The sequence below is a fragment of the Struthio camelus genome, chromosome 1 (assembly GCF_040807025.1).
Source record: "Struthio camelus isolate bStrCam1 chromosome 1, bStrCam1.hap1, whole genome shotgun sequence".
Classification (NCBI taxonomy): Eukaryota; Metazoa; Chordata; class Aves; order Struthioniformes; family Struthionidae; genus Struthio; species Struthio camelus.
The window spans coordinates 71,255,874-71,278,515 of record NC_090942.1 but is presented as its reverse complement, the minus strand read 5'-3'; the positions used below and the strand labels follow the sequence as shown (position 1 = coordinate 71,278,515).

The 22,642-nt window shown below is 43.1% G+C and overlaps 1 protein-coding gene across 16 annotated transcripts in view; it reads right to left on the bottom strand.

Moving 5' to 3' along the window:
* Positions 1-22,642, bottom strand: part of CALD1 (caldesmon 1) — a 279,725-nt gene that overhangs the window by 85,059 nt on the left and 172,024 nt on the right. For 11 of the 16 annotated variants that reach the window (XM_068947889.1, XM_068947959.1, XM_068947898.1 and 8 more), the window contains one exon: positions 14,237-14,348. In XM_068947889.1, the coding sequence (XP_068803990.1) occupies positions 14,237-14,307 (71 nt within the window). In that variant the 5' untranslated portion in view covers positions 14,308-14,348. Of the gene's footprint in view, positions 1-14,236; positions 14,349-15,056; positions 15,390-22,642 lie in introns of those variants that run through there. The other 5 variants (XM_068947908.1, XM_068947994.1, XM_068947979.1 and 2 more) reach the window with 4 other exon arrangements.

Here is a 22,642-nt window from a genome sequence, read left to right as displayed (position 1 = left end):
CAAACAACAGGGAAACAGATGAAGAAAGTTAGACTTTTAAGATGTGAGTCACCAAAACAACACCCTGAAGTGCTTCTCTTCTCAAATAGTGTCAGAGCTGATGACACAAAGTCTTTCATTGTCTTCATAGTTTTTAGGTACTGTATTAGTCCATCTGACAGTAATCAGTAAAAGAAAAATTAGATTACAGACCTATTGAATATGCCTAAACATTTCTGGTTTGCCTTGAAGATTTATTTTCTTCATTCAATTTATGTATATCCTATATATACATTCCGGTCTGACAAAACATGATGAGATTTTCATTGCTTAGTAGGGGTTTTTCCTCATATTAAATTAATCACCAATATATTCCTTCTCTTTAGGATATTGAACTGACTCATTCATTGCAAAAAACACTTTGGTGAGAAATAAGACAATAGGCCCAGAGGTACTTATGCAGCCTTCCAGTGCAAGAAGATGATTACATGCTAATGAGGGAAAAGACTCACTAGCTTGTATGGAGAAAAGGGGAGAGGGAAAAAAAAAAGCTCTTTTGCTTAAACAAATTCATCTTATGGCATTCCAGTAGAGACAACCCCTCCAGCCATCATAACTCACTGGTTTGAAAAGGTCATTAGCATTTTACCCTGTCTGTTGCAAGAATGAAAAGCCAAATTCATGGGCATGACATGAAAATTTACCCTTGGTATTGCTGTGAGGTGACCTGAACCAGGAAACCCTGCTGAGGAGTTTCCTAGGCGCATTTTTAACAAAATACCAGTCCAGCACACACACGTGTATTCTGCACATGACATTTGCAACTATATTCTGCAGCCGGCATGAATGCAGCAATAGCAATAGCATCCATACAAAATACTGTGCTTTACAGTCTGCTTTCTTCCTCTTTCTACATTTCCCTACCCGGCTGTACTTCTCCTCCTTCCCAGAGCAGCGTGTACTTGTGGCACCAGACACATGATGCCTGCACTCAAAATGCATGCTGCAGCGGGAGGCACTTTGCTCTCTGTATCACTGCCCTTCAGTGGAATACCCCACTGCACAAGCTGGACCATAAAAGGAATCTATGTGTAGCGAGTGTTTAGAAAAGCCACCTCCTTGTCTTCCGGGGCTATTGCGCTGCCTTATTAAGACACTGCAGTAACGGCCGGCTGGAGAATCTCGGGAATGTTCTGCGTAACGGGGCCCAGAGAAAGCTGTCATTTTGCACAGGCTGAAGATGAGCTTGTGAAGCTGCAGGGATTGTTCAGCTTAGCAGGTGCAGGCTAGTAAGAAGAAATCAATTTTAAAGAAACTAGAATGCTGTTATTGCCAGGGACTGCATGCACTTGTGAAAATACCTCTTCAGCCACTGCGCCCATAAAAATGCACAACATGAACTTTTCTTTTCAGTTCAGTCATAGAAGTTGTCAGCATGGAGAAAAGGGTGTTCAACTGAATGCTGGAAACTTCATCTCGAGGGATGGCATGATCTGCACTCTGAATACAATGGCATAATCATCTCATGAAGGGACATGAGGACAAAAATCGTCCATGTATAGATTGTCCGGAAAAGGGTTCTCCACTCAAGTCTTCACTGTAGTCTGGTCTTCTTGTGGGCTGATAAGCAATAAATCTGATAAGCAACCCAAAAGACACTCTTCTTGGGCTGCTGACTTTCCACTGCGAGCATTTTTGTAAAAATCTGATAACTAGTATTTGCTGAGATCTTGAATGCAATTGATGGCCACTGAAAAAATTTACGAGGTTTAGTTTTTTCACTAAAAAGTCTATTGTACTAAAAGCCATTTATACTTTCCTCTTTCCTTTTCTCTGCCCCAAAATACAGATTCTTCATATTAGAGGATGTGCTACCATTCTGCACTGCAGCCAACCTCACTACTGCTCCATTCTCACTACTGTATTATAACAATTTCTTTCAGAAATGCCCAGGATTGACACACACAGCATTTCACCTTCCCTCTATCACTGGAGGGCTGGCAATTTTATAAATGAAACTGGCTTTCTCTTGTAAGCACTGTTTGCTAGACTGCCGATTAATTTTGCTTAACTTAGGGAAAAGAAAAAGAAAAAGCATATTTTTGAGAATTAAGCTATTACACTTAGGTTAGAAAAACCTTTTTGTGTAAGAAGCTGCACATCCTGTGAACAAGCGGTTAGGTGCATATTCTCAAGCCACTCCTGCAGTGCTTTGCTCACTTGCAAATTTTAAAAGTCACATTGCTTAGATTTTTCTTTCTTGTTTATCTCTCCATTTATCTTTGCAGGATACTTCTTTTAAAACAGCTAGTTGCAATAGTCCAAGCTAAAAATCCCGGAGTTTGCAGGAATCCGACTGCCATGACCAGGAATATCTGTAGCCATTTGTTAATTCCACAGAGGCTTGCAGCAAGTCTCTGAGCTATCCATCTCTTGCCAGGTGGTCAGCAATGGCTGGTGGATAGGCAAAGGACCTGATCCACCCACCTAATAATAGCCTTTCCCTAATTTATACCTGAACTCAAACAATATGGTTACATGAAAGGATTGCAAGTAGGTCTGTGTCTGAGCTTCCAATCTCTCTGCAGAGCCATGTTCACAGAAGAAGCAAGCAGCTGTAAGCAGAGGCAGGATTTGCAAGGAAAAGGCTACACTGAAGATCTGCATAGATAACTTTGTGGCCAGCACACCAGCCCAACAGCAGCGCTCCTCACCGCAGTCAAAAAAGCCCTTATCTGTACACAGAAGATGCAGAAGTTTATCTCAAACCTGGTTTGAAACTAAAGTGAGTTAAACCTATGCCAATCTCCCAGTTTAAATGTAAATAGGCTTATCCTCCCATGATGTTTTACAAGAAGATACTCCCCTTTGCAAAAGGCTCAGCTGACAAGCAGTAACTTGAGTCACGGTAATTTGGTTACTTTCCACTGTGCGCCTTAATTGGTATGTAAAAATTTACCATGATACATATCAAGTTTAATTCATAAAAGGGCTCATGAAGAAGTGAGCACTTGTTCAAGTAAATCAGTTTAAACAACGGCAGACAAGATGCTGTTTCATGCTGGTGGAAAAGGGAACTACTAATATAAAGAAGTAACTTAACAAAACCACTGCAGAAGCCCCACTTCTGAGTCTCAGTTTCCAGCAAGTTTCTTACAGCCTCACCAAAAGAAAAACATAGTCTGCCTGGAAGATAACCTCTTGCTACAGCAGTGATTACTGTTGGTTTAATTTTTGTCTCCTCTGTAAAATGGACCACTAGCTACCTTAAAACAAACTCAGGCATGTCTTCACCAAATGTCAGAGTGGAGGGATTTGGATAGAAAAAGTTTGGTTTTGTTGTTATGGTGGTTTTTTTTTAAACAAAGATAGTCACAAATAGCTATGGCCTTCTCTTAATTTGCTATGTCAGCATGACAAACTTGCTGGCCTTCCTTCAACAGACTTCTAAGACCTATCCAACTAAGACTATTAATACGCAAGTTTATTTAGTCAAACCAATAGGCTTTGACATAAAGGGAAGAAAAACATCTGTAACGTCAGCTGAGATGAAGCTTACCTTTAACTATTAAATACATTACACGTTAGTTTATACTTTCCAATAAACCAAAAGAAAAGCATCCTGCTTACTTTTCCACTTCCCATCACCCTTTCTGCTCCCCAGGAAGAAAAGGGCCCAGCCGCGTGGCTGACAACTATTGCGCTTTTTAACCTGCCGCCATTTGGCTTTGTTAATCCCACCTTCTGGTAACGCTCCATGCCAGCATCCCTGGGGACTGCCTTGTCACTGGACTTCTTTTCTAAGGAGCAATTGTCTGCTGACCTTATTTCTGAGCAGGAAAATTTCTTGATCTGTGTACTGATGAATTAAGTGTCCCAAGAACTACATCCATCTGACATGTCAATTTGTTCTATGAAAGACCTTGATCACACAAAGACAATCTGCTGGCAACAAGGATGTTCTTTGTTTAGCGTGAGCTAATAAGCAGGGTATGATGAGAGAAATAAAGTTGCTTATAAACATTTATCTTCAGTAATTAAATCTTTGTTTAAAGGCACAAAGCCAGAAATGCAGGAGCTAATTGACCAAATGAGACGCTTCTGCAAGTTGAAATCAGTTCGGAGTTTCATTTGCAAATCACATTTTTCCTCTATAGTTCTTTGAACTGAACTGTGAAAGGCTAACTTTGCCAGCAATTTGATAGTGTTTACATACTATGCTTATTCATCTGTAAAACTTATTAGCATTTGACTTCATTTAATCTATTATCCCTGCAAACAAATTGGCCTCAGCTTTTTAAAGGAAAATCTAATCTTCTGATTATCTGGATTAATTTCAGATATTAGATCATAAAGACGTTAATAAAATGCAAACTCACACTGAGAAGCAGATGGTCCTAGAAACCCACTGGCTAAACTAATTTTCATGTCACTCTTTCAAGAGTCCCATAGCTGGGTAAAAACTGGAGCTTCTGTCTAGTAAGTTTTACCTTTCAAAGCCTAGAATGCCCTAAGAATGGACACAATTGAACAAGAAGTTCAACAGTGTTCTTATTCACTAAAAGGAAGGCATTCTAATGCTATAGCTGAGAGATCATTTGTAACCAAGCCTGGAAATGTAAAGTTTGAGAGACTGATTTTCACTTGCTCTGATCTGTTTAAGGCAAAAGAACAAACGAAAAAACATTGCTGCTGTCCTTCCACAGCAGCCTCTACTCAACACTTCTTGCAGACACAATATTGCATTACTACCTGGGCAGGGCGTTACTTCATGGGCAGGGCAGTTTAAACCTGGATTCAGGAACCTCAGTCCAAGTCCAGGCTCAGACTCACTATCCACAAGTACCTGCTCATCCTATGGGGCCAGGAGGGTGCTGTGGCAGGGAGGTAGCATGGGGCAACCCTGCTTACTTTGCTCCCACCTTCCTCCTTTGGCAACAGCAGGGATGGCTGCACTAGCAACCCAATCTGTGGTGGCAGGGTCTGCCAGAAGGAATCAGCCATTTGAGCAGCACTTGATGACCCTCCATCTGAAAAGGCATCAAGGCCTGATTTGGCCCATCTGTGGGCAGAGTGGACAACCAGGTTGTATGCCATTAGTCGCCTGCATCATGCACATGCAGGGTTATAGAGTATCTGATTACGGGTGAATATATCAACGCACAATATATTTCCCTGCAAATATTTTTAATGAACATTTTTTTAAGGTACGGGGATATTGAACCATCATCTTTTTTTGTTAGGGGAACAATGCAATGTTTTGTTTTTTTTCTAGAGCATTATTGTTAATAATAAGCCCTTTTTTTACTCAAGAGTTTTGTTGCAGGATTGTCAGCCAACCCATTGATAAACATATACGTTTGTGTGATGAGGTATGCAAAATCCTATAGCCTGGCAAGGCCTAATTCAATGAACTCAGCCCTGCCTACTGCACCAGTTGTGGACATCAGGCACATGGAAAGGGTCTAAGCAGTTGGGATGTCAATCATATACTTACTCTCTAGAAAGAAACACAGACCAACTGTTTGCATTTACGAAGAGAGACGAGGCTAGGAATCTAATAAGCTGTAGCAATGGTTTATGGAAGTTTACGTGACAACTGACACTGGCTGTCAAGACAGATGAAGATGGGGGAAGGCCCTACCTAAGAAAAAGTCTGACAAAACTTATTCCCAGCGACCAAAAAATGACTGTCCTTTATTCTGGGTTATTTTAGGATAGTGACTTTTGTCTCTGCCACACGGAGTCAATTGAGCTTTTGCGGAAGGTTACCTGCATTGAGGGCTCATGTATTCCTTGCCAAGGGACTGAAAATGCTGCAGAAGAAACTGAGGCGTCGTGCCTGCCTCCAAGCAACGACATACCTATAGCCACAGACGCCAAACAGCTCAGCCGAGGCTTTTATGGAAAGTTCAAAGGCTCCGTGCCTTCACAAAGCTTACACCAGTTAACGTAGCTTTTCGCACTTCAAGTTTCTGAAGTCTTTTGTATGAGAGAATTGTGATGATATATATGATTTACACTGCTTGAAGGTACAATGACAGATGCTCAGAGCTGTAAGACAGCTGCAGGCTACCCTAACTTAATTGAGTGTATACCGTCAATTTGCATATAATATATTTAAGAGCTATCATTTTTCATGTAGATGTGGCAGGACAGCCACTGACGCATATTTACTACGCCTGATACGTTCCTTCACCCTCATGTTTTTTACTGTGCTGTGTCTATGCCTCAGTCTAATTCTGAAAACCATTATAAAATATTATACTGTACTACTCCTCACATGGTGTCCTTTTAAGTATGCATACAAAAATTGTAAACGACAAGAACCAAAAGCTGTGCCTCAATGCCCATATCTATTAGGCATTTAAGTAAGATCCAGCTCATCAAAGACTTCAGCCTAGTTAAAGCCGATAGAAATACAGTAGGAAACAGAAGAGTAGACTTCTCCGTGGTTCTAGGTGGGTCAGCTGGTTATATGTTGGGGGCAAGGGTGCTTTTCACCTAAAAATTTCCAACACTCCTTAGTGCTTCCAAAGAAAACCTGCCACTCTGCTGAAAAAGGTGAAAGACGTGGCATTTTGCCAACTGTCTGGGTGTTGGATTTGGGCTCTCCTCCTAAAAGCTTGGCTGGTATGGTAGATGTAGTACAGAGATTAAAGAATGATCTTAACGTACATATGGGATTAATATTTGAAATACTAAGGAGCCCATTTTGCTGTCTGCATAGGAATTGCAGTGGGGTTAGCTCAGTTAAGTTTATATTCTGCATGTCTAGCTATTTGGAAGAACAAAGCTTCTTTTATAAAACAGTCCTCCATCAAGACGTTTAAAGAAAATATAATCTGCAAAACACACAATGGCTGTAAAACTAAGCTGTGAGGTTTTGCTCAGGTTTGCATACGTTTGGTTATTTCCTCTAGGGCATCTGAAATGCTACAATAGCAAAGATTTGTCTAGTATCCACCCCATTTGAGAATGACAGCAGTAGGGCATACTTTAATGAGCCACTGGATCATGCTTTCCTGTCTAGGTTAAGAATGAGCTCTGAGAACTCCAGAAACTGGGTTCATGGCAAAATGCGGGGCCAAACTCACTGTGACAATCCAAATATTTCCTGTCAGTCCTGGAATTCAAGGTAGCTGTGAAGACAGAGTAACATCTGGAGCAACTTTGCCCCAATTTGTGTGCAATCCTCACGAACTTCTAACCTTATTTATTCATTTTTTTTTTAAATATTTAATTCCTAGGCAGATGTTGTCATGTCTCAGTTCTCCCAAAACGTGAATATTTTATGGAAAGATGAGCAGAAACCCTCAAAGTATTTGGAACTTCAGAATATACGAAGAGAGCATGGAGAGATTAAAAAAATTGTAGCTCTTCTTTCAAGTAGCAAAAGAGGCTTAATCAGACAAGGACACAGACCTCAAGAGGACAGAGGCTGAACAATTCTGGAAGTAGTGTTCTGAAATAAACAAATTATGAACACTGGGAAATTACGTTAGGCAGGTGCAGTCAGCTTCTCTTATGTTTAAACATGCCCTCCTTGAAAATTTACCTTAAGATCATATTGTTCATTTACTTACACAAATCTGAGTCTAAATATGGTCTCAAAACTCTTCATAAAAATTTAGACAGGTATTTTAAACCAAGACTTAGGCAAGTCCTAATGTTTCAGAAAGTAGAAGATAATTTAAAAGGAACCAGGTATACTCTCACTTTTTTTTTTTTTTTAAAGAAAGGAATGGAGAAGACCCATTTAAGATTTCTGAATTATTAGGAGCAACCACACCGTCTCTGCCTTCTGAGAGTTTGGGTTTTTAATGGCTGGCAGGAAAGAACTGGTTACATTTCCCAATCATCTCCTTGATACCACTACGTTTGTCTCTGATGTATACTTTGGTACCAGAGATGACTCAATTTCAGGAACAAGAAGCAATTTGGAAAGCTGTCTGTGGTCATTCAATGTTGGTCTAATATTAACACTGACTTATCGTCACAGGAGCTGTCCTGGAGAGGAGAATGCAAATTGTCCACTTTCTGTGGCTTCTACGGATGAGCTTTCATTGCTCTCCAGAAATATTAAGACACTGTAGCAACAAATGCCTCCTGTCTTACCTGTCCAGAAGATAACCAACACACTTCTCATTAAGTCCTACGAGGACATACCTGCCTGATCCTGCTGGTTTTACCTTCTTAGCTTGATGAATCAGTCCTTTGTATGTTTATCTCAGTTGTTATACCAGCCTCGGTGGAAGTACTCTCACAGTAAAAAGCCATGTTAAATTCCTTTTCTGCATTTGCTTTCACATGTTTGGACTGAAATTCTCTAGGCTTCTCTTCTCAGCTGTGCCAATATAAATTTGAGGACTTACCATCTGGGATTAACTCTTTTAACTGCATTGAACGAGCTACCACTCCAGGAGACTTTCAGCCTTCTGGAGGCCCCTTTTATCCCCAATCCGCAAGCTGAGTTGTTTCTATGAGCATTCCCTAACATACATGCATGAAAGTGAACCATATTCATTACCTTATAAAACAGTTTAAATGACAGACTGGAAAGAGTTTGTAATTGAGCGGTTAGATGCGATCTTTTAAAAAAAAAAAAAAAAGGAAAGAAAGAAAAAGAAAAAAAAATCTTACCTAACTGCCTTTAGTTACTAATGTTTGGATGAACCACAGTGTAATGGTAGTGTTTTCCTGAACACCCTATCCAAAGAGTGTTAAATAGCTTCCTGTTACAGTCAATGTAACATTAATTCAAATACAATAAGGAATAGAGCACATGTAAAAAATGACATGGAGAGTTCTTCCATTTGCAATTCTTTACAGTGTAAATCTACATGATGCTCAAGTCTGTCCCTTTTACGGTATATTTAGTAATGTCTTACTAAACATCTCCAAGGAGATTAGCTCTGTAGTCAGGACAGGTGCTGCCTCAGGCAGGAGATCCTACACAGTCCATAAAGATGGTGGTTTTAGAGAATCTTTTCAGTGACTCGTGATTTGATGCTAGATAGCCACTTCTCTCTGCTGTGTACACATGTCCTTCCCTGTGACATGTCCTGCAGTCCCTTAGGGGAGAGCGTTATGTGGAGCAAAGCTGTGGTTCAGCATCTAAGTTAAGCTTCAGCTAAACAAAGACCAGACCACCGACTCTTAAGACCTTCCTGATGTCTGTAGAAGCAACAGTATGGCAATGAGGCAAACTGGATTGATTTGCTAGTATAATTTTTTTAAGAGCCCTGACATCAGGGAGAGATGAAAATACACTGCTGGGGCAACGGAGAGTAAGTCAATCATAAAATCACGCCTTCAGTACTAAACAGATTAACCTGACTGAGAGCTATTTTTTCAAGAGTTCAAGGGGCCAATTTTTCCTCTCAATTATACTGAAATCACGGAAGTCATGCTGCTGTCACTTCAAGAAGTATTTTGCCTCAGTCCTTCATTGCAGCTGCACACAGATGTGCAAGACCAAGATGCGTCAGCAAGAAATTCGCAAGGAAGCACCACCCGTCTGGACTCACACATACACGCTGCCCCGTCCTAGCCTGAATTCTTTAAGTGTTGGTTACATTAACATCAAAACGACAAAAGCTGATGGCCAGAGAACTTCTTTGACTGCCCAGAAAGAGGCACAAAGCAGTAGGTGGCATTTGGTTTTCCCTTGTTGGAAGGCATTCAGTCCCCTGCGCTCTGGTTACACATGGCCTCTTTCCAGTCAAGTGTGTGCAACCCATTTCCATGACAGTCCCGGTACGCCAGTACAGCAGGTACCCCATGGCTGGGCAGGCATGGCGTTCATCCAACTTCATCAACGCTACCACTGAGACTGTCTCATAAATCATCCGGCTGGAATCACTCAGGTAAGGCCCAACTCAAAGCCCACTGAAATCAGTAGAAAGCTTCAGCCAGCTCCGGATCAGGCCCTCGGGACTTTATATAACCACCAGCACAGGCACAGGCCTCCCCCCAGCTATTAAGGAGTTGGATAAAGGTTCTGCTCCACTGCATGTTGGTTGCATAGATGTAGCAAGTCACATCACTCAGAGCCAGTAGGGTCCGATTTCCTGTGACCTTGCACCTGTGCATTACAAGCCACACATAAAGTGCTTGCAGACTGCAGCAGTTACAGCTGCCATGCTTTGTCCTGGGTTTCCCAGCTTACACCTAGCAAGCCTCGTTCTCCCAGCGGGCATGGGAGCTACTGACCATGCACAGTAAATCTGACACCTTGGGGTAAAGCTGGGCAAAGCCCTGTGCCTACTGCCTGGCACGTGCCCTGCAGACGTGTCCATGCTGCTGCTCCGAATAGACTGCTTGGCATCCAGAGAGAGCCCCCAAAAATATGAAATCCAGAGAGAGCCCCCAAAAATATGAAACCCAAAAAACTCCAGCTGGGCAAAGTTTCTGGGTGGGTAAAGCAGTCCTGGGGGGGGGGGGGGGGGGGGGGTCCAAGACATGTGGGTTTACCTTGGAAATGCTAAGAGTGTAAAATGCCTGTGAAACACTAGGTTTCTGAGTCCGTAGCAATTTATATTCCATTTGCCACAGCATGAACACCTAGCCAAAGCACGTGCCAAGCATGAATCGCACTGTCGGTCTTTACAGGAGAAAAGAGCTTCCTCGGGATTACTCCTGTGTACATCACTCCAGAACACCAGGGCTACACACTTCAACAAAGCATCATTTTCCACAGCCTTCTAATGGAAAAACAATCCAATACCTAACATCAGCCCTCAAGAACCGGACTTGCCGTAAGGTATCTGCGTATCAGATATAAGACACTCACTGCCATCAGTTTACAACACGATCTGCAGCAGCTCAAGCCTGACAGATGCAGGGGATGCAGATGGCACACGTCCCCTCACCAGTCCTCACACTGTCTTCTTGGGTAAGACCCAGCAAGGCCAAGTCACAGCCTCTTCGGCATGTGGTGCCCAAGTCCACACTGTAAGACATCTTCACCTCTCAATCTCTCTTGAGCGCAGGGAGCAGGCTGAGAAGATGAGCCTTCCACATGCCTTTATTGCAAGAAATGGCAATATGCATCACTGCGGCTGGCTGAATTACAAATTCTGCTGTTGGCTATGGTTGTTTTCTGTGAATCAAACGTTACCTATGTTTGAATCAAACAAGCCTAAATAGTGCCTGGAAGACTTAGCAAATATGCTACTGCCTACCCATAATCATTTCACAGCAAAAATGCTTACCATCAGTGATGCTTTCTTCATAGCAAGGCTACAGCCTTGATGGGATGGTGCAGGGAAACGTCCTGTAACTGCAGCAGGTACCGACACTTAGCACAAAGGAACATTTCCAGCCTCCTTGCCATTCCTTAGGAACACACAATTCACCTTATAAAAGACTTGAAACTGTTCAGACAAGCACACTGCTGTGGCTTACAGCAGGAGAAAAAGACATGCCAGCAGATGCCTTGCCATCGTAGCTGTAAAGGTGAGGATGATCCCTAAAGCCCTAAAATGTGAACTCACCAAAAAGAATCCAATATGACATTTTCATTTGCTAATTAACTGCCCAAAGCCTGCTGCCCTCAGCTCCGATTTGAATGGTACTAAGCAACAGAGACATATGTCTCTGACAGTCCTGAAGCTCCACTCTGTTAGGGTAGGTTTCCCGAAGCCCGGGCTCCAAGAGTCACATCAGAACTTGAGAATCAGGCTCTATTATTGTTAAGGCAAAATAAAAATAAAAAGGCCAGACTAAATTATTTTTAAGATCTCAAGATTTTTAAAGCAGTCTTGTGACTTTTAAGGGGTCTGACTCATGATACTTGAATGCTTGAAGTTGGCAGCAGCAGAGGGAGTGCAGCAACATTTGGCATAGAGCAATTTATTGCTATAAGTCTCCAAATGTGTGGGAAAGGGCACGGAGTGCTCCTGCAGCAATTCAGCAGAATACAGGGAAACAGGCCTGAGCCCCGCTCCCCAAGCTGGGCTCCCACAAAAAGGTTACCACCAAAATCCCAGCAGAGCTGCCACAGGGATTTTGCCCGAGACATTGCAAAACCACTTCCCAAAAGGATGGGTACGTGGGTGGGGAGGGGGTCGTTTCCAATGGCAGAGGCTGTCGCTCTCCTGCCTAACCACTTCTCTTCCCGATCCCCCAGGAGGGTACGTGTGTCAGTCACGCTGGGTGGCAGGACTACGCCGTGACTCACCAGTACACTGGAAGTACTGTTATTTCTAACAGCAGACTCTGCTGCTGTCATTGCATCCACATGCTGGTCATACCACATCACCGATGTCCAGACCACTCCGCAGGCTCCACGTACCCATGTAAGAATTTGAATGACTGTACGGGGAAGTTAAAGGGACATTTTTCCATAGTACAAAATACTTCGGACTATACCCCCCAGAATCCTCCACAAGAACCAGAGCACATGTATTAGCAACAAACCTTAAGAGTCTCAGTCTTTCTTTAACACAAATTTTAAAGCAGAAGTAGACTAAAATTATATAAATACCATGTGTTCTCATTATACCATGCTGTTAAAAATCTGCTAAAATGGATGCATATGGAGCGAATGTACATTCAGTGTAAATGGGCCTCAGTCCAGACCTCCGGCATGCAATAAATCTGAACATTTCTGACTCCTCGGATAAACAGCAGACCTCTTTGCAATTGGTGCATGTGCCCAGCATTTACATCCACATCAACAGCTACAATGCACCCCTCACTTCATCTCATCTCGTTTCTGCCTAAAAGAGTGCTGTGATAAGAAGTGCCAGCCAGATACTGTTGGGTGCAGCAGTTCTCTGCTTACCCAGCTGACCAGACCGACGCTGGCACAGGCCCTGCAACTCCTCCCACGCGCTCCAACCAAAACATATCGCCCCAGGCCTGGAGGGAAACCTTCTGGGAGAAGGCGGCACGTTTGCCTCTCTGCCTTTAAGGGGAGGTTGCTGGCCAGGTGGGTTTTGCAAAGGGAGGCTCCTGCCTCATTTCCCTTTGGCCACCGCACTTCATGTGAGTTTGTTTATCTGCAGGCAACACTGCTGCTTTCCAGAGCTTGCAGACTCATCTTACAGCCTGAGGAGAGCTCACATATTCGGCAGGGCAAAGGTTTGTTTCAGAAGAAAGGCGGCTACTGCCTCTTGCCTGTCTGAGACTTCCCTCCAAATACCATTAATGTCCATTAGAGAACCCTGCCATGTAAGCAAGGCTTTATTAAAAAGCTCAAGGCAGGCAAACAAAACCTATTAGATACCACGTTCTGCTAAATGCTGACTTCCATTTAAAACTCTTTTTGAAAAACATGCTTTCTCCAACAGCGTTCACAACCCAAAACACCACGGTTTTGTCAGTGCATGGGAAACTGAACACGAAAGACTAGAAACAAAAATGAAGTCTGCATTCAAAACTAAATACAAAAATGAAACCAAAACGTGGTTAACCAGTGGTATAGAAGATCCATTTTAAAAAATCGTTACAATTGTAATATACTGCATCAAATCCTTCTATCAAAGAGGGAATTACAGTAATATATATGGAGCCTGACTTTCTCCCTGCTTATTTCAATGCAAATCATGGGAACTTCCATTAAAGTGAGTGGAACTGTACCAGTATAAAATGGGGTTAGTTAATGAAATGTCCCTCCCTATATTTCACACTGTTTCTTTACTAAACTGACATCACCATACCCATGCCCAGCTCTGCTCTCATTTGCACCAAAGTAACTCTGTACTAACAGATAGCAAATGCTGCCCATGTTGCCCACATGAATTGGCACGAATAAAAATGACAGGCACTAATAACACAATAGTAATTGCACAGTAACAGCACACAGTTCACAGATATGTTATGTTACGTATATTAAGGGGTTTGTTTCATCTCAGCTTTCAATCGATATCCTACAATTTCAGCTCTATGTCTGAAAAGATAAACACAGTCCCTTCTCTACACCGAGCAGTCATTCACATGACATCCGAGTAGGAGTCTTCCTATTAATAATTTCACCTTGCCATAGTCCACCTTCAGTGCTTCTTTTCACCGACATAACAAAATAACTAGAAGCCAGGGCATGTACAGAGGCCTAAGGGAATTAGGCACCAGACACCACTGACTTCCAGCCTCTCCCACAACATTGCCTAGAGACACTTTACGACACATGTCATCAGCAAGAACTCTTTGGTCAGCTGTCGCGTGCTTTGGATACTGAGGCAGAAATCCTCAAAGCCACTGCTAACAAAAAGCAAACCACCAGCACCGTTTTCCATACTTAGTACCTCACCTCTCTGCTTCAAGGCGCATTTCCTCACGCTTTTGCCTCCTGAGTTCTCTGCGGCGTTCAAAGTCATCCATGGTGGGTGTTCAAGCGTTCAGCGCTCTGAAAAGATCCAAATCTAAAAGGGAGATGACCATTTAGATGAGAGAGAAAGCACAATGGATACATTTAACCAACTGAGTCCATTTAGTTTAGTTAACTTCGCTGCAATTATTTTCTTTTTCTATCAAGAAATTTAACTTCCTCAGTACTGTTGAGATAAACAAGATTAATGAAATGCCTGGTAGGATAAACATAGCCCATGCCTGAGTTTAGTTTCCTAGTTAAAATTAAATCAACATGCTTTAAGTAAGGACTGTATACATCTGCTAGCCGCAGACTAGCTATTTGTAACGTCACAGGTCTTTTCCTACAAACAATAGCAAGAATTCAGCAGGATTTTAACTTCAAGCTTCCAATTTTTACTGGAAGCAGTAAAAAAGCTGCACAAGAGTTTTCTTGTTTTCTCTAGTTGCACAGATAAACATTTTGCAAAAGCTAGTCCCCATCCGTCTGTTCCCACTCCCCCCTTTCAAAAAAAAAGAGGAGAAAAGAGGAGAAAAGAAAGAAAAAGAAAAGGAGAAAAGAAAAAGAAAAGAAAAAGAGAAACGACAAGGAGAAAAGAGGGGGGAAAGGAAGAAGAAACAGAAAAAAGAAAAAAGGAAAAGAAGCTGGAGCTTTTAAATACCACCCAGGAGGAGCCAAGATATATATAAATCCTGCTCAAAGAACCAAAAGTAGCAATATTTTTTTGCAGTTTAATCCACGCGTTTTCCCCGTGCCCTACCTTCTCCTTTATGATTTAGTCCATGAAATATTTTCCCCTTTATAGTTCTTCATATACAAAGCCTTTTCAGCCTTGGTTTATATCCCATCAAGCCGAGTATTACAGAATTCCCCTGCAGCCCCCAAACCAAAAATGACTACCAGAAAAGGGAAAGCTGTTCTCTTTTTGTCCCTGCTTTGTTTACAGAGCTGTCAGTGGTTAGTTAAACTCTGCCTGGAATCTGGCATTTAAGGCCTGCTCTAAGATTGCTTCCTGTGCAGGGCTGGAGGCCTCAGCTTCCTCTGCAGTCCCAGCCTAGACGCCGCACTCGGAGGATTTCCACCACCCCACCCCGTCGTCGTTTCCCCCCCCCCCCCCCAACATTTTCCAGCCCGTTCGTACAAAATCGGCCATTTACCCGGCAAAGAAAGCAAGCGTGCAGATGCAGGCGAAAATTAAAAGGTGGTCTACTAACCGCTTGCGATTTAAGGGAGCCAAAGCCAAGGTGCATTTGTAAATTATTTGAAGCGCTCTTGTTTTCAGATACGGATCTGTCTCACGGCTTTATACTCCTGCCCACCAGTGCAGCCGCGCCAAGCACCCTCGCCATAAAATCACCAGCAATAGCAAAGCCTCTCACGACTGAAGGGAATCTGCGGCTTTTTCTGACCTCTTTTTTGCATTAAAACACTGCTGAGGGCAGGGGTTTTGCGAAGGTTATTTTATAAGTTTACTTTTCCTGGGGGTGTTTTTGTTTCTGATTTGTTCCTGGATTGGGGGATTTAAAATTTTGTTGTTGTTGTTGTTGTTGTTGTTGTTACTTTCTACATGTTTGGCTGGCTGGCGATATTTTCTGGAGGTTCAAAGGGAATGTTAATTTTGCAAATCTGATAGTGACTTTACAATTGCTACTCCTTTTTTTCTTTTCTTTTCTGTTAATGCACAGTTAAACAATATCAAGAAAAGGCAAGTTGTAACAAGGCATTTTTTCCAGTCTTGCCTTTGCTTACTCTTATCACTGCGTACCCCTTGAAAAACACTAAACACCAAATCTGCCTTTTTCTCCCAAGAAGGGTTTTCATCTCATCCTACACAGGTAGCTAAATCCTGCCTCGATTCCTTTGCCAGAGGGCCCTTGCGGTGCGGACTGATGCGGTTCCACCAGGCTCAGGAAACAAGGATCAAAACAGGATTAAACGCCACGGAGAGCAAGGTCAAAGCAGCTTCCTGGGTTTCCAGGCACGGAGGGCAAACGTTGGTGTCCGCAGGGAACTAAGACTACGCCAGGCGGTAGCAGAGCAGAGCCCCCGTTGCGGCGTTAAGTTTTAAAGAGCTGCGAGGTAACTACACCAAACATACCCGTTTGCAGCATGCTGCTGTCACTGTGGCTATCGTGCCTTTTCTTGGGGCCATAACGCAGCCAGGTGCCACGAGACGAGAGCGGTTTGGCAAAGACCGAGGACCCCCGGGGTCCCGCATGGGCATCACGGCAGCTTCCCCCCGGGCTGTTTGGCCGGGATTTCGCAGAGGGCTTTCCCGCTGTCAGACTTGCGCCCGGCGTGCTTCAACAGCCATTCCCACCCTCTTTTGCCCTCTCCCTCCCCAAAAGAGTGTCATCTGACTTAATTGCCCCATCACCACTTCTTACCCAGCCGGGTACATCTCCCTCTCCACCTCTCCTTACCAAGGTGCCCTTCCTTCCCTCCCCACCTGACTCCAGCCACTGTCCCCCCCCTATTTGGGGGAGCATGTACATTTTGATGACTTTTTTTTCACATGAAAATTGATTGTGAGTGAAAATATCCAGGGCCAAAACATTACATTTCAAACAGCTCTAGAGCCCGCCTTCAGAGCCAAACATAAAAATGTCTCTCTGTGACCTTCCCAAATCTAGAGAGTAAATCAGCATAAAACGGGGGGGGGGGGAAAACAGGTTTCCTGATGAAAGCCGTGTAAAGAAACATTTTTTTTTTCTGTGATTGCATTCACTTTTTTGTTATATATTTTTAATAGTTTGGTGTCAGACCAAAAAAGTTCCATTTTTGTCACAAGAGAAAACTGTCCTAAGAAACCTGTTTCAGATCAAAAGCAACCCATTCGACCTCAGAAAATAAAAAATATACTTCATTTTTACTTAAATATAAACATTTGGTTTTAAAAAATATGTTTGGAAAAAGTTTTGACTTCTCTTTTTTTTCCCCCCAATTTCTTTCCAGATCAATTTTTCACCAAATTCAAAAGTCACATTTAAATTTTAATGAAGCCTTTTTTTTTTTATTAGCAAATAAAACTAGATATCTGAAACCCTTTGACCAGTTCCATTCCCCTGATGCCCACACACATATGCAAATTGCTGGAACAGTTATTCTCATACTGTAAAATGGTGCATCACAAGAATTATCATTTTGTTGCTTCTACCTAAAAACAAGACCCGCAGCACTATTTGACCTTTATGCAACTACTCGTACTGAAAGAATCTGAAGTGAACTCTCACGAGTTTTCCACTACCAGAAAGGGGACCTGTGTTTGATCTTGCATTTTTCTGCAATACCTCTCAGAAACACTTGAAGGTCGCTCTTGCTCAGGACCTCAGCTTTGCATTCCCTCCCCCCCCCCCCCCCCCCAGAGGGGTCTTCTCAAGATCCCTATCTCTGCTGATTCTGCAACTGGACTTTTGGGTCACAGACCTCTGCCTAACTCTGTGGTCTTATTGAAGAGACTCGATCAGCACTAAGAAAGACTAGAAAAAGGCAATGTACAATGAATTACAGAGGAGTAAAGTAACTTTCCGAAAACAGCCTCAGCAAAGGCAGTCAGAATCACAGCAAAATGTGTCCTGCAAATAACACCCTGTCCCCGCAAATTTCTGTCTTCATCTCAAAAGTGGTACTAGAGTCTCCCTCCTTTTCATCCCTCCACTTCACATAGTGCCTTTGATCTTCAGTCAACTATGATTTATTGCCAAAATTTGTTGAATTTTCATTGTCTTGCTAAAGTGTGCTTCCTTTAGGAACACCTCATTTAATCCCTCCTGGTACAAAACACACTCATGCAAATCTCACTCCCCTTTATCTCTCATCTCCTGAAAGAGTTTAACATTTTGTCCTCATATAAACAGGTGAGAATCACAAGAATGCACAGTGATCATAAAATATGTGACAAAATATGTCCATATTCTCTAAAATAACACATTCTTGGAAGGTAAACAAAATAATATGGCTAAGTGGAAATACACACGCAAACACACATCTGTATAATTCCAGTATGGAGAGAAAAATAACGTCCTGCTCTGGCTCTGATTTAATAGCGTCCTCACCTCCTCTCCAGCACTGATTTCCGAGACCACTCAGCAGCCAGTGGGCCTTAACAGTGGATGAGCTGGACTGGTAACAAGCAGGTGGAAAAGCAAACTGCCGCTTAGGTCTTTAACAAATGGAGAAGTCCTTCTTTCCAGACCTGCCAGTCACCTTTCCATATACTGACTGAGCTCTCGGGTTGCAATGCTAATACTGAGCCTCCGCACCGGTGTTGTGGAGCCAAGGAACATAGAGCACATTCCCTAATATAGCGTGGCTGCAAATTGCAACAGGCTCGGAGCCCGCCGCGTCTGGTGACAGCACCCTGCAAACACAGGCCATTTTGCTTCCCTCCCAGCACAATGAAACAATTGCAGGTTTCCTCTCGGTGACCTCCAGGCACAAACAGCCTGCGAGTCATGCCCATTTCCTTCACCCGGGAACACTCACTGCTCTGGCGCTATGAATGCCCAGGGCAGCCTTTATTCAGACAACTGGTAGGCAAGATGGCAAGCTGCGATTACTGCCCCTGCAAGCGAGGACAGCTCAGGGACACCTCTGCCAGGCACCTCTGCGAGAAGTTTGGACCATTCTGCTTCAGGAAGTCAGGGCAGAAAACACCCCCGTCAGCCTGTGGGGACGGGAGGGGATTTGGCCTTAGGTTCCTCTGTAACAGGAGAGATTTTCGGCTAAGTTTCCTTTTTCATCTAGCTAAAGACATCTGTGTGCACAGCACACCAGGTGCATCCCCTTCCTTCCTCAACCCAACATGCCTCTCACGTGGGTGGCTGGACTTTGCCTTTTTTGCTGGAGGGCCCTATTTCTAGGGGAGCTGGCAGAAATTTTAAGACCCAAAGGAAGCACAGAGGAGGGCTATGGCAGCAAAAAGGATGACTTCTGGTTTCTTCATAAAAGAAACTATGACCAATTCCCTAGCCTCTCTTTCTTTTGTGTCCTGAGCATTTGAAGGCAGGAACGGTGTGAAGAGAGATGGCCTGGAGATTTTCAGGAGAACTAAAATAACATAATTAAAGGGGAGGCTAATGGGATAATGTGGCTGAGTGCTTAGCGTACTGGGCTGGACCACAGCAGCAGTGGATGCTGCTGCTCAGTTCCACCACTGATTTTACTTTATGACCTTAGGGATTGAGCCTTAGTCATTTTTGTGCCTGTTACTCCTTATACGACCTTCACCAGTTGCAAGTTATTCTCACTGTGCATTTACAAAATGCTAAAACACAACCAAGCCCTGGTTTCAGTCACGGCCACTAGATGTAACTGTAACATCAGCACTAAAAGGAGCCAAATCCTACTGCTAGAGACATCTGGAGCAGAGAATAGCTGAGCAAAGGAGATAAAGGGAAATTATTTCTGAATTTTTTCTACAGATGGGTAGTGAAGGAAAGGCATCCAGTTTGCCTACACAGAGGTCTTCTACATACATGCAGCTGGTCCTCTGGCTGCCAACCTGTACATACTGCAAGATCAGGTGGTAACACAGAATGCAATTATTCTGCCATTGCCCTCTTTCTTGTCAGTGTTCCTGCAAGAAGCATCAAGTACCTCTTTAAAGCTCAACATGAACTGAGACTGCAAGCAGTCTGTGAGTTGCACCCTATTAGGACAAATATCTTGTTTTCCCCTCTGTCTCCATTTCAGTTATCCCAAGGCCATGGCTTGGGGGCATGGACCTTTCAAATGTCAGTAAAGAACTGGCCTGTGACTAGCATGGAGTATTTTGCTTCAGCTGACCACATGCCACGGCATCCACTGCTCTTTCCTTTTACCTCCCCCTACCTCAAAAGTGAAAACAGTACCTCTTCGTTTCCCCTTCTGCAGTTAAGGGCAACTCAGAGAGCAACACTCCTTGCCTAAGTGCAACTTGTTTAATCTGAGGCCCATGACATGCAGGTAGGACAAGCATTCTAGTGTGGTATCTGGGAGAATTAAGAGTCCCTTAATCTGTCTTCAGTCAAAGCAAATAAATCGGTTTTCTATGAAAATTTGTCAGATGATGTTTGGAAGTGATTTTCCCCATTCCCCTTTTAATTTTGCATTAAAAGCACTCAGGGCCACTTCATATCTTTCATAAACAGGCTCAACTTCCACTGAAGTCAAGAGGTGGAATTCAACTGACTGATTTGTCCTTTGTCACACCCCATGCATGCTCTTTCTTTAATCTAAGATATTGGATATGGCTGGCAATCATATTTTACCAATAGTAGAGCTTACATTTAAAGAGGTTCTTCTTTGCACTATAAATTCATTTTTAATGTTCCTTTCATGTAACCACATCTGCAATTGTTACTGTAAACTTGGCTGAGTATTCATGTTGAGTGCAGATAAAGAACTCTTGTACATATACACATACACATATCAGGCAGCTTTATTCCTTCCCAAACATAATAGCTTATTTGGAACTCAAGGCAAAATAAACATATGAGGTCACATGCACATACAGTTTTGTTCTAACCTAGCCTATGCCTTGTTCCCCGACCACGCTGCTTGCAACTTCCAAGGAAAATTCATCACCAGCAAGCCAACCAAATAAATGCAGTTAATACTTAGCTCCGTAAATGACGGTTGCTCAAAGTCCAAATTTCTGTTCTCACTTCCATTTACATGACCAAAGCACTCATTCAATGAGACAGAGGCAGAGAACAACCTAGAAGTTAGACAAAGGAGTCAAAAACTCCAGACTCCAAGATGGCTAAAGTTTCTGCCTATGGCATAAGCTAAGGCACTTCTTTCCATCTCAGCTTGCCCTAGTGTAAAAACACAAGCTTCAAAGTACATTGCTGAGACATTTTTAAGCCTAGTAACATGGTAGTTAACAGCTGTGAGGCGTCCTGAACAAAACTACATTGCTATTCCATAGAAGAGGGAATCCCAGCCGGTGCTCTGCAGACCACTGACGGCCCACATGACCATGTCATGTTCTGGGCCCTGGATTCATATGGGCGCTGACAGGTTGCATCCACCCTGGCAGCAGCGTATGTTACCACAGCGAGCGTCGCACATTTTCTTGCAGGTGTCAGGCCCTATGTCACCTCCCACTGCTGCAGGGTGAACCACAAGAAAGCGCCAACATAGAACTTTCTATAGGAAATTTTCATTGCCAGAGAGTTCACTCCTTGTTACTGCAACTAAAAGACTCATGTCCTTAAATACATCTGTTTGGGTAGCCTTTGGGACATTCAGAAGCTAGATACTTGTTGGGGTCCAGCTCTCATATCCATAATCTAACTTAGCCCTTGGGCTCGGTCAGCATTGGGGAAGAAGCATTACAGAGCTGCATCATCTCCGAGGTGCCAGCAAGTTTCTAGCTTGCTGCTGCTACTGCTACAATACACTTCCAAGTATGCAGCAGCAGACTTATCACCTCCAAAGCAGTCAGCTGCAATGGAAAGTCCCCATTTGTCTTTATTCTCTAGGGCAGGCTGAGTGTGGTATGCCATTTCCACTCCTTCCACTTCCTTCCTCATCTTTCTCCTACTGCACATTGACATATGGGCCAGGCAGAGTTTTCTCTTGACATTTGGATTTGCATATACTATTCTCACCCCTGATCTTGGTGACATTTGTCTATCGTTTCCCATTAGCAGACAAAGGAAGAAACAACACATAGCTGGAAGTTGCTGGCACAGCCACTGGTTCTCATGTCAGAAGGATTGACCCTTGACTCTCCCCTTCAAGTGTCCTCTAAAATATTTCAACTATGTTGTCCCCAAAGATCAGAAGATACTGAAATATTATTCGCATACAGACTAGGCTTGAAATCCTGGTCCTATTGAAATCCCTGGCAGACTTCCCAGAGACTTCAGTCAGGACTGGATTCCACCCTAGCAGGCCAAAATCATCTGTAATACAAACTCCGGTTTGCTCTCAGATTATGCCAATATAGGCTATTCTGTCCTCTCATACATTTGTGCAAAACCACTGCCAGTTGCATGTACACACACACATGCGTAAAGGCAGAACTTCTCTTATCCTTGTAATCCTTGCCTGCAAGAATCAGAAAATATTTTTCCTCGTCTTCATTGTTCAGGAAATATTTAGTCTTTGCTGCAGATAAAAGGGCAGCTGAAAATTGCATTGCCCTTTACTACTGTTTAATCATGAGTAAAGATAATCTCGGTAATGAAAATGAGACCCTACCTGGGAAGGACAAAACCCTCTGAAATCAAAGGGATATCAGGGCCACAAAACCTTTTATATAAGTGCTTAGACCCAAAATGAACTCTGACTTGCATCTACTTTTTCTGTGCTTTCAAACACCGGGATACCTGCGTCTGAACAGGCTCATGGGAC